The 19,412-nt window shown below is 41.3% G+C and overlaps 1 protein-coding gene and 1 long non-coding RNA gene across 2 annotated transcripts; one reads left to right on the top strand and one right to left on the bottom strand.

Moving 5' to 3' along the window:
* Positions 1–425: 425 nt before the first annotated feature.
* Positions 426–16,568, bottom strand: prpf6 (PRP6 pre-mRNA processing factor 6 homolog (S. cerevisiae)). The gene is made up of 21 exons (XM_027019226.2): positions 16,352–16,568; positions 15,920–16,082; positions 15,601–15,719; positions 15,152–15,230; positions 14,607–14,783; positions 14,331–14,471; positions 13,567–13,661; positions 13,127–13,283; positions 11,782–11,944; positions 11,033–11,151; positions 8,015–8,233; positions 6,988–7,110; positions 6,593–6,714; positions 6,245–6,383; positions 5,218–5,337; positions 2,963–3,139; positions 2,586–2,719; positions 2,275–2,366; positions 2,048–2,162; positions 1,782–1,908; positions 426–1,017 (listed from the first exon to the last, which is right to left on the bottom strand). The coding sequence occupies exons 1-21, from the start codon at positions 16,540–16,542 to the stop codon at positions 865–867; spliced, it is 2,925 nt and encodes a 974-aa protein (XP_026875027.2). The 5' UTR covers positions 16,543–16,568; the 3' UTR covers positions 426–864.
* On the top strand, positions 11,916–14,365 carry LOC113583107. Its single transcript, XR_003411230.2, has 3 exons — positions 11,916–11,991; positions 14,010–14,205; positions 14,287–14,365. It is a non-coding gene; the product is annotated as an uncharacterized LOC113583107 (long non-coding RNA).
* Positions 16,569–19,412: the final 2,844 nt, after the last annotated feature.

The raw sequence follows: 19,412 nt of genomic DNA, 5'->3' as shown, positions 1-19,412 counted from the left end.
GTACACGTTTTTGTCAAGCGCTCTCTTCGTATGCATTAACAGCTTCTCGTCCAACATCGCCGAATTCCCCAGCGTGACTCCAATTTCCTTAACCGTCATGGATTACTGGCGGTGCGCTTTGGATTTCACCAGAACTCCAGTCCGATCAAGCCAAGAAAACTTCCGCGATCAATCACTTTTCTTTCGGTTTCGCTGAAGACGATATTTAAAAACTATTATATCTATGCAGACAGAGCTCGCCAAATCGCCACAATCAACGTGCGCACGGTGTAACCTTGTTCGGACGCATTGTCTACTTACGCGTCTGGAAATGCGGTACTTGCCTCATATCCATAACGTTTTAGTTTATTAACAACAACCGTATTACAAATAAAAAGCTGTTCCGCCTCAGCAGTGGACACCAATAATTTACACGACTGCGTACATGTTACTTAAGCTTATTTAATAAAAATCAACAGAGAAATCTTATAAATTTACATCAGCTCACTCACCTCAAATCATTTATTGTTCAGTTTGTTGGAAATGTACAGATAAGCTTCATGACAAACATAAATGAATGAAAACACCAACTCTAATCGAGGAGGTGGACATCAAATGTCTTCATTACAACTATACCTAATGATGTTAGACTACATATCACAATTTGTTTTTAAGAAGCTGCTGATGCTTGACAATAAAAATATCAACCTAGAGCTGTATCATCCTGTCTATATCTAAACAGAAAGAGTGACATGCCGCAAACTCGCTCGACAATAAGACAAAAATACTCCTTATCCACAGAGCCTCCAAAAAAGCACATATTTACTAACACAAAGTTGCACAGGCACATGGCATGGGTGTGTCAGTGTGCGTCTCAGTCCCTGTTTAGAAGGTGTTCTTAATCTTGACAGCCACAAGAACAAGGATCTCGCCAATCTTCTTCTGCCAGTTGAGGATGTGTTTAGACTCTGTGCACCAGAGCTCTCCATGGCGGGGTTCAGCGTTCTCACAGCGTTTCTTTACCTCTTCTTGCTGCTCCTGAGGCACGAGATAAGCCAAGTCAGAGATATTCCTACCGTGCCTGAACTTTTTCCATTAGTGAATAATCTTATGCCACAGCTGTGGGTTGAAACTCGTCTTGGGTCGCTAAACTTGAAAAAATTTGAAAAGCCATAATTTCACCTTTTCCAAACTCACCTTAGCTAAAAAATAAAATTTGATAATAATAAAAATAATTGATATTTGCACAGCAATACTGGTTTTGATTAAATATTGGGATTTTGTGTCAGGCTGTGATACAAATGAGTGATAACACCTAAGCTTTTTAGATTTTAGAGTGCTTTTAGTCACACTAGAGGCAAAACTGCTGAGTTTTGTTTCTTAATAGCAAACCTGTACTTGCACAGCAAAACTGGTATTGGTTCAATACTATGAATGAGGCAAATGAATAACACCATGGCTCTGAACAAAATGCCATTTCTGTTTTAGAATATTTTTAGCTACAGTACAGACAAACTACAAATAATTTATTTTTTATGTTTACTCTCATAGCAAACCTGTTTTGGTATTAGTATTGGCAGAGACAGAGGGAGTGTGGAATTGTCTAGTAGTTTTAATATGGCTGTACACTGTCCTTCAATCTTTCTCACTAAGAAATACTTTGTAGTCCTGAACCCACCTTGTTTACATGTGTCCAAGGACATTCGTAACGTTTTGCTTTAGCTGCACCAGAACTTCAAAATCAGATGCAAGCCAAACAGTAGACATGGACTATGCCCTGGCAGACGTTCAGCAGTTCTTACCTCTGTCCCATGTTGAAGCTCAAACTTATAAAAAAAGGCCCAGGCATCGCCCAGGTCTGGCTCAATCTTCACCGTGCGCAAAAACCATTCTCTAGCTTTGGTAATCTTTCTTTCGCTCCAAAATAACCTATGGACCAGACACATACTTGTGAGAATACCGGCCAAACTGCATTACAATTTGGACAAAACATGAGTATCAGCTGCACCGGGCGGCCATGACACCACAGATGTACAGGTTGGATTTGCACTTTCAGAGCTGTTCGTACTTTGCAACAGCCAGAAGAACATGAGGGTCATGCTCGCATTTCTTCAGCGCATCGACACTCTTCGTCTTTCTCTGTGGTCTGGCCTCCAGGAAAACAGCTTCGGCCCAAAGGATGCCTGTTGAAATGAATGAAAAGGACTTCATAGAAGGTATCTCCACAGGGGTAATGTGAGAATCACAGTAAAACAGGCTAATGCGGGCAGAGAGACCGAGGAAGCCACAGTCTACCTGAGCTGGGGCATTCCTGTAAGGCTTTGGCCATTAGCGTGTTGGAGATATTCTTGAGGCCTGCTCTGTATTCTAGTCGAACTGACTCCAGCCTAGGTAATGAAAAGTAAAAAGAAAAAAAATAAGAAGGAGAGATTGTGTTAGGTCAGTTTCCTGGACATGGATCAAGTCTTGTCTTGTTCTACATTATAATGAAAGTATAAAGCTACCACTGAAAGTTGAATTTTAGTGTAGGTTTAGGTATTTTTCTGGGTTTAGTGTTTTAGTTTGTGGGTGGACCAGTGATAAAATGTGCATGTGTAATGTTCTACCACAGCTCAGGGGTCTGTGGGTTCTTGAGGCGAGATTTCTCCAGGATGGCACGGGCCCGGGTAAGCTGACCCACTCTCTCCTCCAGGCGGGAGAGGAGCAGCCACAGAGGCATGGAGTGGGGACACTTCTTCAGCTGAAAAACAACAACGAGACGAGAAGAGGTTCATGGCAACGGCCAAAGTGACCTGCACATTATTTAGCCTCTCTTACACCGTACATTCAACTAAAAAGTGATCAGTAGCCAACATAGTTAGTTAGCAGAGATGAAGAGTTAGCGTTGAGAAATCCCTTACATTGCCTATCGATAATTTGTGTGATTTTGGACACTAGCAAAACATTCTAAATTGAGCTGAACTTCCCTGTGTGTCAACCTTACCCCCTGATTGTAGGCTTCTCGGGCCTTGTCCATATTTTCTGACTGTTCCTCAATCTGGCCCTTCATCATCCAGAGTTTGGGGAAGTCTTCATAGTGCTTTAGGGCCTCTGAGCACAGCTCCTGGGCTGCTGCAATGTTCCCCAGCACCCACTCCAGCTTCACAGACTTCATGAACACCTGCAGAAGGACACGTGCTTCTCTTTACAAACCATGGGTGCTAAAGCAGCTGTGTATAAGAGAAAATGGCACGTCGTATTCCTGTTCTGTGACTGACTGCATGATGACAAGTGAGTTCAAAATATATGGCAGCTAATATGGCAAAATGAAACATGCAAATGATTCCCTTTTCTTAAACAAAAGAAAAAAAGATTTAGGAAATTTTCAGACACAAATTTTCAACATTTGGACTGAGTAATTTAAAATTAAGTGCTGTTTAAGCGGTAACATATACGCCAAGCATGAAAGATACGCATAGGGTATTCGTCACCATTTCCCACACGTTTGCACTGATTGCTTTGAAAACACTATCCCTTTCACAGAGTGTTGCTAAGTATCAGAGTGACAGCTGATGGGGTGAAAAGTGCTTTGATGCGGACACCATTTCCTGAAGCAAGACAAGCCCAGACAAGAGATGTTCTGGCACCATTCGCATCATTAACTTCCAAACATCCAACCTGTTTAAATAGGAGAGACAGGACACTATCCTGCTCTTAACCTTTTGCCCAGAGACAAGAGAAGCCACCTTCTTCTGCGTAGTTCAATTGCAAACCTCTAAACACACCTCCTGTTTGCCACATCTAAATAAGAAACTCTGCTTTGTGAAAAGACACGAGGCATGACTCTTTATATTTGTACTGTGCATGATATGCAACGTTTGGCAACCTTTTACTTTTATAATAATGGCGTAAAATGGATATTTTGCAGTACAGTATTCTGTGACTTTAAACCAAAATCACAATCACATACTTATTGACCACATGCAGCATTTCATGGCACAAATAATGCAGGAGAGAATCTTTCACACGACAAGTACGGAGAAGCCACGATCCTGTTTGGTGCTGTTTTTACACTGAAAATCTGGAACCCTGTCTAAAGCCAAAATAGACAAGTGGAAAGTAACTTGACTATACAAACATTTGCGCCTTTTCAGATTTATCATCAGAGTGACATTACTGACTGTGTGCGTATGAGAAACAGGGTGTATTCTAACTGCTGCACACGGATGTGTCAGTTTGGGCTTTGTGTCTATTTGTTCATTATTTCAGAGGTCTGTAGCAATACGCATTAAATGATGCATGATATTTATGGGCAGCTACTTCAGAGGCAGGATATTGGCATGGAATAGGAAATGATGTATACGGCAGATGTGTTTTTTGGGGGTTTTTACCATGGTAACTAAAGCCCTTAGAGACAACACCACCACCATCTGCAATAATAGGACAGCACTTACTAAAATCACAGAAATGCATTTACTCTCCTAGTAAAACAGAGCTGTTCCTGGGGCCATGGCACTATTCTGACAACCCACAATTAGGAATTAAGTACCAAAACTAATTCAGATAATTCAGTCACAGACTTCAAAAAGTAAAGTAAGTCACTGTCAGAAAGTAAATCACTGAAATACTAGATATTGTGTAGTCACTAGATAATTATCTGGCACTTGAATCCTTTATGTATGAACATTTATTGGTTTAAATTATCACTGAATGACAAATTGTCCTCTTTTTCAGTATTTCATTTAAAGAGGCACATAACTACACAAATATACCAGAGGCCAGAAAACTGTTTAGCTGTGTAGATTATCTGTCATACAGTCAGATGTAGGTTCAGGTACAGCAGTGCCATGTGCCTTTCATGTCCAGGGATGTCTAAGAACATTGCTCCTGACTATAAATATTGAACTGTTTGGTAACAAACACTATTCACTAGTTTCATCATCGCCCTTAAGCCAAATATTTATGTAATCTTTTTCTTTTTTTCTTTCAGCATTTACTCCAGCCTTACACAAAAAGCTTTTAAATAACAAATACAAAAACAGTAAAGCAGGGTTTCTTCCCTCCTGAGACCAGCACAAGCAGGCTTCAGAGAGTGTTGAAATGTCCCCTCTGGGCTCCCCAATTTAGGCCTCGATTACACAAGACGGATAAGTTAGCAGAGTGACTCACCACCAAAAAACAACCATGAATCTCTCAAAAGTGAACCTTGTAGTGAAAAGGAGTTAGTTGAAGGATGCCAAGCTGTGCTGGGACACTCACCCTGGCAGTCGGGGCACTACTGCGCGCTTTGGCCAGCAGCTTGCGGGCTCTCTCGTATTCATTGTTCTCCGACTCCAGCTTCACTGCAGCCAGCCAGATCTCTTCACTGTTGGGGTTGGCCTGAGGGAAGAGACCGAGCGGTTCAAGGTCTTGGTCAGGGATGAGGTGGGGGGGTTTATCTGAAGCAAAACCAAGAATGTCTGAGTACTGGTGAAGCCTAAGATAAGGCTGGCAGAAAGGGCCTAGGAAGTGGTTTGTTGAAACGAGTCTAAAGTATGAGATGCAGCAAAATGAGAACCTCACATTATACATGCCGAAAATACTCTGCTAATTTCTAGACAAAGTCATTGGCGATAGTATACAAAAGTAACATCACGAAACAGCCAGAAATATCCATCTTAATGACACGTACTGAGCATATTTAACCCAGTTAATTAACATAATGATTATGCTGTCACACAAAATCACAGATAGTGAAAGATTTCTGTGGTCTTTGAACGCGTGACGCCTCATGCTCTTATGGCTGCCAATTCAGTGCCTCTGCTACCAAAGATGGCCCACAGTTGTCTTCTGGCAGTGGCAGGAATTTAGCTCCAAAATCGTGCCATGTGACCTCTGCTATAGTGCACATCTAAAAACAACCAATAGGGAGCAGCCTGGAATCACGCACAACCCACGCACTGACTTCTAGTGAACAGCAGTGTCGTGAAAAGAAAACAAGGCATGTAAATGTTCTGTAGAAATATGGAATCAGAGACCATGCCCTTTTTATGCAAAAAAAAAAAAAAGTTACATATGGACGACAAAAGCAGAATATCATCATTTCCACCATCATACGTTTATGAAAAAACTTTATCATATGGTCTGACTTTCAACAGAAAGGAGGTTGCACAGTCTGTCATAGTATTTGCTCAAGATTTTAGCTGCAGAATCTCATGCGATCCACGTCTGTCAGGTGTTGTAAGATGTGGAGCTGCACCGTATAAAGCCAGCTTAAGTGTGCAAAAGAGGCAGGATTGGGGCTCACCTGGAAGGCCAGTGCCAGAATGCTCCTGGCCGCAGGGACGTCTCCAGCCAGCCACTTAGACTTGGCCCCCATCAGCCACAGAACCTCTGCCTTAGGACAGTGAGCCACTGCCCTCTGTAAAAGAGCCTCCAGAGATTCTCTGAAAAAGAGAAGGGGGGGGGGGGGGTTTGGAGAGAAAGCACCTTGAGATTTCTCTGCAGACAAGCAGAATGAGCAGCACTTAAAAGCTCATAATCGTGCAATACAAATCAAGGCTTCAGTATAATACGATATCCTCTAATGGCTACAAGATAATCAGCCAAGATAAGCAGGGTGAGATGACATTCCGTGTCAGGGCCTTTATCTCACCGCGTGCCGTGGCTTTTTTCAAAGTAAGCTGCTCGAAGCCACACGCTCTTCTTGCTGGGAAAGACTTGCAGAGCATGGGCGTAGATGGCACGGGCGCATTCCAGGGCATTATGAGCTACACACTGTGAGATATACACACACACACACACACACACACACAGTGGAGATAATTAATAATTAAGCATGATTTGACAAACAACCCAAAGCAGTTGCAACCAAACAGTAGCTGGCTCGATTCGCCACTGGACTTCATGCATAATTTAAGATTTTTGCTCTTACAAACACTGCAAAAATTGCCATATCCAAATGAGGGTTCATAATTTATGCATTTTCTTTCCATAAATGAAAGCTATTGGTTCCATTGACTCTTTGTATGTTGGGTGGCACTTCCTCACACTCTCTGCATCCTCCATCCAGGTGTGTTTGCAGTCTTCTTCTTCAATGCCGATGCCAATCACAGCTCTGATCACCGCCTGACACGTGGCCACGCTGCCAGCCTTATCACACTCCTCAGCATCCTGAGAAAGGAGAGAGAGAGACAGAGAAAATGAATAAGGACTGCAGAAGGAAAGAATCCACTGCTGTAGTCTGAATAAGTCCTTTCTAAAGGCACTAAAAAGGCATATTTTTTTGTGTTAGATCAAAGTCACATTGTGGATGAGAAGCTTGGTTTGTGCACAACCATCTGTGTTGAGACTTGAGTCAGAACCTATTCCTTCCTAATGAAATGCTGAGTCCAAGCCATATCAGGGTGTCACCTGACAGAAGAAATCGTTCCTTGTATGGGGTAAAAGAGGTTTGCCAGGTTGCATTGGCAGAGAAATGTCTTCTACCCACATTGTGTGTGTGTGTGTGTGTGTGTGTGTATAGTGATAGAGAGAGAGAGAGAGAGAGAGAGAGATCACCTAGGTTAAATACAAAATATTGTGCTGTTGCGTAACCCAGCGTCATAATGTTCTCCCAATGTCTCACCTCAGAACCCTCAACTGAGGCAGGCTGGATGTGCTCCGCTGCATATCCACTCAGTATGCTCTAGCTCGTACTGAGGTCTATTTAAAGTCAAAGTAACTACTTTTGAACATTTCCCTCTGAATACACAAACCATGCTTAGGATAATAAAGAAAAGAGAACTAAAAAAGAAACAATATTGTGTTTGTATTTTTACTGGAAACAGAAAACCTACAAAGAACCCAACAGAAAATTGTTTCTGCTAAATGAACCGTATAACCTTGAAGAGAAATATTAATTAAATTCATATTATTCTAATACATTTCGAAAAATGCTAATTTTCTATTGATTCATCTTCATTTCATGAATAAATAAGTTCTCGAGTTTCTCATAGTAGACTGCCACTTGATTGTCCATTCTAAACAAGCCTATGTGGAATGAAATGTACGGCGTTTCTTTGTGGGCGTAGCTGACCTGAATCCACTGCTCGCGATTGATCTCCACCCCGTTAGCTCTCAGCGAGGTGATGGCTCTGTCTATGATCTTCTCCACCATCTGGGTGTTGCCATTGGCCTCTTCCAGCTTAGCGGCAGTGATCCAGATGTGCCGGTCAGTAGGGATGTTCTCACGGGCCTTGTTCAGAACCCGCCTGGCATTCTCGTACGTCTCTAACCGAGCCAGGGCGAGCCAGAGCTGTAAGCCAGTGAGGAGGGACACTGGTTCATTTGTAAGGCATGATATGTTTGATGTGCGATTTAAGATGAATTTCAGCTGCTCAATAGGGCACTGGCTCTCCGAGGGGTTCAGCAATGTGTTACTGTACGTGTCAAACGATTAATTTATTTGTTTTTTAAGAAGCAAGTTTTAAATAGAGAATGTTCCCTTTCCTAGTGCTGCCTTAACATTACTGCAGTGACTGATGCTGAGATAGTGGAACAAAAATGTCACAACGGGCTACTCAAGAACTAGCTCTGGAAAACTAAACTTCATTGCAGGCAGTACTGGCTGAAGAAAAGCCAGGAAACATCTGAGTAACACCAACAGAAACTAAACTGCTCTACCGCTACCCAAATGTTGGCACCAAACATTTCCTCAGCAGTAGAAGCAAAATCCTGACAGTATGATTAAGCACAGGGGTCAGTAGCATTTAGAGCACAAGACAAAATGACTCTGCCGTAAATCATAAACGAAATGTCTAGTTATAAGGGTATTCTGTTACAAAACAAACAGCAAGTTCTAAAAGATAACTGTAAGACTTTAGCAAAGACTGCATAGGAAGGAGATGAAATTTGAGCTTCTGAACATTTTTAGGGTGTTTTCACACTTGTCCCGAGTACTCGAGTCCACAACCAGGCCCGATTCTGGGCTGGTTTGAGAGAAGCGCTCATCATCACACACAGGAACTCTATCTGAACCGTGGATCGGTAGCGTTATTCTATACGTCACTTTTCTGCACATACAGGTGCGCTAAATGATAGACAGAAGCTTCATCCGTTTGCTGGTTTTTATTATTTCGTTGGGTGCAAACAATCGGGTGGCAAGGAATGGAGCTTTTGGGAATTTCACCGTGCAGGAGCACCTGCAAACAAGGAGCTATTCTTGTATGAGGACATTTCTGTTGCATTGCACGTCTGTAGACTTTTCCCCCCCTGTAAAATATACAATGCTGTGCAAACATTTTAAGTACCTAAGAAATTAAAAAAAGGTTTGTTTGGGTTTTTTTTTTATCTGGATAAGCCTTTATTTAATCAGAAAAATACATGAAACTTGATAAGGGAAGTAACACGATAAGTCAAAGCAGTCACATTACCAAACGAACCAATCATGCCACCCCACATGCAGCGCTGGAGGCCGATACCTTCCACACCTGTTGCAGACTGCACTAGAGCTCGCTAGAAGCAAATACCTGGTTTGAGACCAGTGATTTCAGAAGGACCAGAGATCGGTACTCTGAACCCCCCTGGGCTCAAAAACTGCTTTCACACATGACCAAACATACCAAACTCACGGAGCAAGCAGACCTGGGTCTGGAGAAAAGCTCTAGTTTGAAAACGCCCTTAGTGGATGTATATGCTCTTTGTATGCGTGGTCTAAAGTCTGGTGCTTCTCTTCCTAGACCACGTTGACATGTTCTGGCATGTAGGTGCTAACAGGTGCATTTTATAAGTGTGTAATTAGAGGGCCGTTAGCAGGCACTACTGAACAGGAACACTTTTACGAATCACGAGTAATCGTCACTCGGCCTGTCCAGGCGCCTAAGTTTTCCCAAATTTGCAGTTGTTAAGAAACCATATCTTGAGCACATCATTTAGCATTATTAGCCATGATCTTTTAAGTTCTGGCCTTATTTAGCTCTTGATATGCCATCTTGAATTTGTAAGTAATTAACAAATTATAAATTATATTTTTTATGCTGATGATTTATAGTTAGACCTGCAGTTTAGCAAGAATCAGCAACATCATTATCTTAAATGGCAGACATTGAAGTCTGGCAGAAATGAGAAACATTTTATTTCTGTACAACTAGAAGCTACTGTTAAGGACCCTGAGGTAATCTGACTTTAAAATGGATGTTCTGTGGAACTAAATTATAAAAAGATGTATGCAAGATGACAAAATGTTTCCTGCTGGTTGAATATCATCTCTTAGTAGGTGTGCCTTGTTCAGGATGCAGCAACCCACATTCCCACCAGGAAAACAAATCCAAACATGATTTCTTATTCAAGTTACATCAGCACATTAAAAGGTTTGCATTATCTTTGCTCATGACATCAAGCTATTTGTATTAACTCCTATTGACTTACATAGTACCACCATGTTATGCATCATGTGCATGCACACACACTCACGCATGCACTCAACTGCTGACATGTACGAGCACACTCGCGCACAATCTCTCTCTCTCACAGACACACACAGGTTTCCATTATGTTAATTACAATGAACAGCACTTATGTGGCTTTTTGACAAATGTGTATCTGCAATGCGTTTTTGCAATATCTCTATCTGGTTTTATGACCCATGTTCTATTGCAAAAGTGTGAATGGCTGATTATTCCTGTAATTTCTGTTGTTAAAGCTATGCTGGGGTATTGTAATAAAATTGGTCAAATTAATCTCTTTTTTTCATAATTTATAGCCATTCTTATGCTATGTGTTTGGCTGGAAATCATCAAACCAATCTGGCAATACCGTTCCATTTCCAGCATACTGAACTCTAAGCATTATAGCCCCGTGATCACTTCAGCTGAGGCAAACCTACTGTTTACAGAATCACTTACAACTCAGCTGGTAGAAGATATTTAACTGACAGCTCCAAAAGTCTAGAACAATATTCCAGAGAATCTTAATTGTGTAATCTTATTAGAAGTGTCTTTGAGATTGTGAAATTACAACTGAACAATTCTGCACAGAGATGAACATGATTTATAATGGTTTTTTTTAAAGAGAGAATTGGCTTTATTGCCCCCCAAGCACGGATGCGTCTGTGTACCTCCACGCTGGTCGGGCAGCACTCCACGGCTCTGCTCAGCATGATCCTGGCATCCTCCGGCTCCTCCAGCTCCACCGCGGTCTTCCACAGACGCACCGACTTGGATACGTTCTCCAGAGCTGCAATGTGACAGACGCAGAGAGGGAGGTAGACAGAGACCCATATAGAGAGACGCACGCAGAGACAGAGGCAGATGCACACGTTTATTTTCATAGGCCAGTGTTTTATTGTCTCTGTGTGTAACTAAACAATAAGCCTTTTAACGTAAACACGTACATCTTGTATATGCCCGTCACCGTGCTGCACTAGAAATCGTGGGGCTACAACCACAAATTAAGAGGTCACATATATTCCTAATATAAATCTTCTGATTCATCTATTATTTAACAACTATTATGTAACAACTAGTTTTGCACAGGATTAGGAACATCTGATCTCATTCATTGCATAAGCTCTACACAGCTATTCAGTAATAAGCCTATCTGGGATAAAGGGCTAGCGGCAGGGGTGCTTAGACTTAGGGGTGCCGAGGAGGCAGCGGCTGCACAATGAGCTTGAACAAGCCGAGGCTCAGCGACTCGTTAGGAGGGAGGAAACAAACCATCTGTCTGTCACAGAGGCATGCTGCCGGGAAGAGGAGCGCACAAGCAAAGGAAGCGAGGAGAAGGTGGATGAAAGGATAGAAAGAGGAAGAGAGGAAATAATTTTTTTTTTTTTTTTTTTTTAAGGGAAGCAGCTCGGTCACTGACCTTTCCTCAGCACGCGCTTCTTGGCCCTGATGTCGGTCTCGAGCTCGGCTGCTCGGATGTAGATGCGCACAGACTGAGGTAGATGGCGCACGGCCTGTGCCACCACCGCCTTTGCGGTGTCTCCCGGCTGCAGTCGTGCGGCCTCCAGCCACACATCCTCGCTCTGCGGATAGAACGCAAGCATGCGCAACCACACACATGCACGCACAGGTAAATGCTGTCTGTTGGGGGCTTTCAAGTAACTGTCATAACTGGAGCTTATGTACATAAATCCTTAATCCTTACTTTAAACTTATGAACTCCAAAGATATTTTTGGCTCATTTAGTTAGCTTAGTATTTCATTTAATATCGCTAAAATAAGTTAGGTTTTTTGCCTCAGGAGGGTGTCTAAAATGCCAAAATCTTTGTTTTCTTATAAGAAAGGAGACATTTGTTACGAACAAAGAGAAACACACATGCGCTTGCGTACAGGGCAGATAAAATGCCACACATCTGTACCATCATATGAGTACCGTTAGTCCTGTGTCAAAAACGAACTCTAAACACTGTAACATCAGATTACACAGTACAAAGCCATCTTCATCCAGCACTACTGCAGTTACTTTCCCAGTGCAGTGGGGAACCCGGAGAAGCAATAGTCTGTGGTTAAAAGTCAGATGACCAGATTTACTACAGCTCTTATCCCAGACAGGGCAAAAAGCTTATTATCAGAAAGTACTAGTAAACTGAGTTAATCAATCTTGTTTGTGTGTGTGTGTGTGTGTGCGTGTGCGCGCGCGCGCGAGTGCTCCAGAGTCAATTATCTCCGTACAGAAGGAGGGTGGGTTCTGCTCCAAAAGCTATTTCATGCATTTGAAATAAGACACAGTTAATGAGAATGTCCGTTCCAGATAGGCATTACCCCAAATACTGAACCTATTCTGAAGGTAAAAGTTACAAGTTTATGGACAGGATGTACAGACACAGTGCCATTGTTTTTGCAGCTTGAGAAAACAGCTACACCACTATAGGGAGTTTTCCAGCAAATGCAACATGCAAGTTTAGGTCACTATAACAACCAGTCAACATCGCAAAGCAACACTTAATACAGGAGTAAAACCCTTAAGTCTTTACATACTTTCCCATGCTGCCCCCTACTGAACAACCATGGACCCTTTTGTTCAGCTTATTACCATGTCACAAATGTGTTGGTCTTTGTACATTTGCTAATGTGATTTAATGATTACATTTAAAATAGTTTTATGTTAATCCTAATTTGTTGCCTTCTTAAGAATATTTACTTTTAATTCATATTTGTACAGATTCATGTGTGGAAAGAGCAAAAAGAGAAAGAGTCTGCCTGACCTTGGGACACATTTCAGTCCCTTTCATGATGAGGTTTCTAGCCACTTGCAGTTTGCCCGTCACCTCCTCTAGACGTGCTGAGGCTATCCAAGCAGGAGGGTGGTGAGGGTTCGTCTCTCTCACCGACTTCAGCAGCAAGCGTGCCTTTTTAATGTCACTGCGGATAAAAACATCGACATCTTCTTATGACCATCCGAGAGGCCAGGTCGGAGGATAAGAATTGCTGTGTGGCAGTGCCAGAATGCGTAGCAAATCGCCACAGTTAAAATCTCACAAAAAATGTCTCATTAGCAACTGATCCAATGTAGATCCAATGCAAGCTAATATGTAGAGATATTTCTGTTGTGGAAAAAAAATGGTCACACTGAAATTAGTGTGTGAAAGGTTAAATCATTGCTATCTGAAGGTGCGCCTCTATGAAGGAAAGCGCAGGAACTGACCTGATGTCACCTCCATGTGTAGGGATCATGGAGTTTAGGTCTGTGAGATAGCCTTTAGGGTCCACCACTGTCTGCCCACTCACCGAGTCAGAGACCTGGGTACACACACACACGCGCGCGCACCCACATCAGCTCTGCCACTATTCCTACACAACACAGTAGTTTCCAGTTGCATAGGATATGATATGATACATTTAGCCTAAACTCAAACAATGCAGGAGGAAAAGGAGGAAATCACTTAATCTACTTAATAGAAAAAGGATGTGAAATGAAATTACAGGGGAAAAAAAAAAAAAAAAGAGTCAATCAAGTTAAGAGGCAAGTTAATAAAACTGTCTCAGTATTAAAAACTATATTAGTGGACAATATCTTAGGAGAGAGTCCATCAGCTCTGATTAATTAAAGCATTTAGTGTAGTATATCTGATCTCAGTCACTTTGCAGGTCCCAAAGGAACATTTGAAGATGTCCTGGGCTTATAAGACCTTGTTGTGTCAGGAAAAACACAACCCAAAACCGCCACAACAAACCAAATGACCCTTCTGGAATTTCCAGAGATTATTTGTGGAGTTGACAATGTCAGCCACAGAAGACTGAAGCTCAAGAAATCCCTACCATGTTCGACATTCCTGCATTTTAGGTACACGCGTTACACTGCATAAGAGCTTGTTTTATGCATATAATATGTAGTCTAAGTGTTAAATGTGTTGTTCTCCAACAGTGGTTCTTAACTGGACTGAAGAGGGGCAGTGGTGCAGTGTGTACCTGACTGAGCCTCATATCCATTAGAGTGTTTCTGGCCTGGCCGATCTTCCTCATGTCCAGCTCTCCGGCCCCTGGTGTCATGCCTCCTGGGTATGGAGTGTTTAAGCCCCCAGGGAAGGGTGTGTTCAAACCACCAAATTGCTGTGGAAATACAAGAAATGCCATTCAAAACTCAAAGATGTTTACCAACTGAATGCCTGATTTTCTATTAAGCTCTAATCACCAAGGAAAGATGATAATCATGAGAATAAAGAACATTTTTTTTGGTGTCCTCACCCCTTGACGGGGGTCAACAGTGGTGTGGTTGTCTCCAGTTTGGAGGTGCTTGGCAAAGAAGCTGTCAGGTACAGGCGTGAGTTTCTCATAGCGTGGATTCCTTTGTCTCTTGTTCCGGGCATCACCCACATCTGGAATGCTCAGCCACTCCTCTTCTGTTACCTCAGCCAGCTTCCTCTACACAGTCACAAATCAAGAATTAGAGAATTTGGTGATTAACAGACTGCATGTTTCTTTAACTCCACACCTTTTGTACAAAGAGGACAGCCTACTTGCAGAAAGATTTTCTGATTAATACAGACTAATACAGCTAAACCATGCTGAAAATCTTAGCTGCAAAGTTGAGGTTACAAAGTCACAGAGACATTTTCTTCCTCTGACAGGGACTATTAGTGACAGATATTAGGATGTAAAGAACGTTCAGCTGAAAAGAAACTGTCAATAACATCTTCAATACTTTTTAAGGCAATAAGGAAAAAAAAGTAATTATAATAAAATCACTAAATAGGAAGCAGCCAAATACTCAGCAGAAGCAACAGACATGCCTTTAGATCAGAGAACTGCTGCTGGATCTTGGGCCGCTCCATACGATACTTCTCTATCTCCTCCTTCTCTCTCAGCTCCCTGTGGAAATGTGAATAAAAACAACAAACAAAAAAATATCACCAGTGACATAAAAACCCAATGTGTAGGACTATGTAAATATCCCAGTGCACTAATTTTATTTGGAAGAGCTACAAAATGAATATGATGATCATCGTCTAAATCGACAGTTAAAATATAACCAAGACACATTTAATAATTAATGAACCGGTCTAAGCATGTAGTGTATTATTGTATTTTCTTGGGGTGGAGGGTGGCTGCTCACATACAAATCTGTAATGTCCACATTATGTCATGGAAGAAAAATTTTTTAAAAGGAGGAGGCCATCATAAATTATTCACACATAACAGCACGTTCTACTCCTGCGTTTGGAGGACAGGGAGCTCTCACCTTCTCTCCTTCCGTCTCTCGTCCATTCGCTTGTCCAGTGCTGCGTAGATGGCATCAGCCTCTTCATCATCCTTCTCATAAGGCCCGCTGGAGAACAGGCTACCAGCATAGCCATTGAACTAAAAGACCCACACATTTTTTTTTAAAAAGGTAAACATACAAAATACCCAAAATGCATATTTTAATAAGGTAAATAAGTAGAAAAGTTGGGTTGTTGAACATAGCGTGGCCAGAATTGATTATTTCAAAACAGTCCGTGCATTTGGAAGAAGGGGATGCAACATAATTTGCAAAAAGTATCTGCAGAGTCGTTAGCTACCTCATCGTAGTTGGTGTCGTTCAAATCCTCGTCGTCGTCGTCCTGGTTCTTCTTCATCTGATCGCCCACCGTTCTCTTCCCCGGAGGAGCATGACGGTCGTCCACAGGGTCGTTGGCATCTCGAGCCGGACCGATATCCGATCGTGTTGTGAAACCAGTGGCTCTGCCGTGAGGAACCAGACAAACGCACAAACTGTAGTTAAGCACCTTATCCAGCCATCCAGCCAGCCAGCTAACCAATTATTTTCACGCTGAGATACAAGTCCAGTGACGTCCAGAATAGGCAGCTGTTTGGTTCAGTGTACAAAACCGTACCGTTAACCTAGCTACATGAATATTTATGATCTTGGAGTTTCTGATTATTTCAGTAATTATTTCAACAATCAAGAAAGCTAGCTTAGCTAACGCTAACATGGGTTAGCCTATCCATACCCTCTGCCGAGACCAGGTACGTAACCAAGGGGCGCTGGCATGCCCAGAAACGGCTTCTTCTTTTTGTTGAGGCCACCCATAAGTGGAGACGCCAAAGGTACTGCGGCACCACCGGCGGCGGCTCCGCCACCAGCTCCAGCAGAGCCTTTAGTGGCATTTTTCGAGGGCTGTTTCGCTGCAGCGCTCGCCATCGTCGCTTCACTGTCGCCGCGCTTCACTTCCGGAACAACAACAAACGCACTTCCTCCAGAGCCTCGACCGCTTTCAAACTACAGCGCCTCTGTTTGTAGGAGGTGTTAACGCATCGTATAGCTGCCCCATGGCACTTACTACATCTGCCTTGTTCACGTTTATGGTATTACAAATTATTGTGCTAACTCAAAGGTTAGTGAGAGATCTACTGTTGTTGTTTTACACATAATAATCAAAATAGTAAAAAATGTGGACAATTTAGTTTTAGAGGTTTTGTGCCACATTAGGGCAAAGTTATTAACATTATCTGGAGGCTTCCTTGGCGGTAAATATATGATATAAACACTTAATGTATGGCGTTCCTAATAAGTTGCCAAAAACCTTGCTCTACGTTTATATAGAAAGTCAATATCTCTATCTAAACTGCAGGGTGCAGCAGAGACTTTCTGTTGTGTGCAGGTTGCTCAGCGTTTTGACAGCGTGCATAGTTGTTTAGTTGAGTAGGCCTACTCAGAGTTTGGCATTGTGGGTGAACTTTATTTATGCTTATAATTTCTTACTTAAAAAGATACTTAAAATGATAAAATACCCATTTGTTTAATTGTTGTTTAGCTACACAATTATTCATATCTAAGATCAAAGCATGTACCTGATGTTTTTATCCAATGCAACTTACAATTCTGACTGGTCACAACTTGAGTGTTAAGCATTTGCTCAGGGGCCCAACAGTGGGGCTTGAACCAGCAACCTTCTGACTAGTAGTCAAGTACCTTAACCACTGAGACTCAGATCTTAGGGTTTCACATATAAAAGTATTCAAAAAAAAATAATAGTGCTACCTATAATGAATAAAACTGATTCACCATCATTTCTAGACACATGGCAGACAAGGAGTCATTCTTATAAATGTTTAATGCTCAATTGTTCATATCCCTTTAGATAAAAAATATTAATCTTTATAAAAGGCCTCACTGCCATTCTCTTCTAACTGTGGATTTACATGGGGAATCTAAAACTAGTTGTAGTCTCATCTAGACTTCACCAGAGTTCTCTTGGGGGAAAAAAAGCTCATTAAAATACTTTGACAAAGTCAGACCATTAAGCCATGCATTAAGCTAAAGTTTTGTCAGATGTGAAAAACCCAACACTTATGCACTGCATTTGAACAGGCTCTACAGTTGCTATGGACAACCTAAACGTTTCATAATAGAAACACTAATTATAACCTCTCCAGATGTAAAATTAAATGGACTTGAATAAGTTCAAGCAAAAACGATCTGTTATTCTATGAATCTGAAGTTAAATCTATTCCACTTTATTTACCTTCAGGGTGAAGGATTATGACATGAATAAGTGTCAAATTTATTGTCTTTCTAGTCAGATTCACCATCTTTAGTGGCTGTAGTCAAATTACTCAGACTCACATAAATGTCATCATTACTGTCTTAATATATTCGGAATACTTATCTATTTTTTTCTTTTTCTTCAGTTTGGAGAGTGTAGCACCCAGAGAAATATTTTGCTTATAATGACCAAAGGCACTTTTAGGCATAAATATACTTTTATAGCTAGTTGAGTTAATTATTTTATCCCATTGCAGCTCACAATCAAAAAATACATCCTGTAAAAGCAGTCTGGTTTATGTGACTAAACATAATTTAGTACTGAAATCATGAAATCTGTGATTTATAAACAAAGTTTCATGTAACAGATCTGTATTAGCTCTTAGTCCCTGCTAGGGCAGTTTTTTAGCTTTCTGTGAATCTATTGGGCTTAGGTAAACACTACTTGGTTACTATGACAAACAGATCAGTAACTATTGGATGATTTTGCCATGGTGATGGAACCTTAGTTTAAATAAGTCTAGCTACAATGAAGTAAGTACACCAAATAAATTGAACAAAACACTGGAAACACTGTCGGCTTGCAATTTGTTATATCAATGCATGCATCAGTTCTTATTAAATCAGTCCATAAGTCTTTATTAAATAAGCACACTCAAAAAATCCTAATAAAAATATGAAAGCTCATTAAAAGTAGCATACATTTTAAAAATCCTTGTTACTGTATTGTAGAAAAACAAACAAATAAAAACAAGACTAATCTTGAGAGGGATGCACACTGATCTACTAAAATACCCCAACCCATCTTGATAGATCCATTGAAACGGTATTTTTAAATAATGTGCATCTACTCATTCTCCTCAAGATTCACTTAAAGCTGTTATCATCCAAACATTTTTTTCACATTATCCTCAGATATGAATTAAATTCTGCTATTGTGTCAAAATGGTCTTAATCAACTCTTATTGTATTTATCATTATGTTTGCTGTATTCCTTTTTAATCCTGCATTACAATAGGTTTACCAATGTATCAGCACTGTTAAGATACACAAAGTCCTGTTTTCTCGTTCACATCTTAGCTGCAGGGTGCCATGTGGTGACAGTAATATTGAGCTCCTCCAATGCGTACTTTTGCATGTCACATGGGGACAATTGGGACCGCATTATAATACCATTATAATCTCACTGTTTTTGAAAAAAAGGTCTTTATACATCAATTGGGATTGCGAATAAATGATGTGTATTGGACCCAAGGGATAAGCCAGTGGAGGAGGTACAGGAGCATGGGGATAGAATTATTCTCTTTGATGTGTTCCCATGGCACAGTTGGCTTTGGTTTTCCTCTGAACAAAGACATCAGTGAGAGAGAGAAGGGAGAGAGAGAGAAGGAGAGAGAGCGTGAGAGAGATGTGGGGGGGGGTGCAGGGAGAGAGAGAATTCCCATTTATTAAGGAAAGACAAAGCCTAGAAATGCATTCAGTAGTGAGTGTTTCTTGAAGTACAGATAGTATTCCAGGTAGTAAAT

This window comes from Electrophorus electricus, chromosome 24 (genome assembly GCF_013358815.1).
Source record: "Electrophorus electricus isolate fEleEle1 chromosome 24, fEleEle1.pri, whole genome shotgun sequence".
NCBI lineage: Eukaryota > Metazoa > Chordata > Actinopteri > Gymnotiformes > Gymnotidae > Electrophorus > Electrophorus electricus.
Note: the sequence above shows the minus strand (reverse complement) of the source record. Positions and strands in the feature narration are given on the sequence as shown.

Coding starts and splice junctions, on each gene's coding strand:
- prpf6 (XM_027019226.2), bottom strand. CDS start 16,542: ATGGCGAGCGCTGCAGCGAAACAGCCCTCGAAAAATGCCACTAAAGGC. Junction 11,945..13,126: donor GGACTGAAATGTGTCCCAAG/GTCAGGCAGACT, acceptor TTCTATCCGCAG/AGCGAGGATGTGTGGCTGGA. Junction 2,367..2,585: donor CCACAGACCCCTGAGCTGTG/GTAGAACATTAC, acceptor TTCATTACCTAG/GCTGGAGTCAGTTCGACTAG.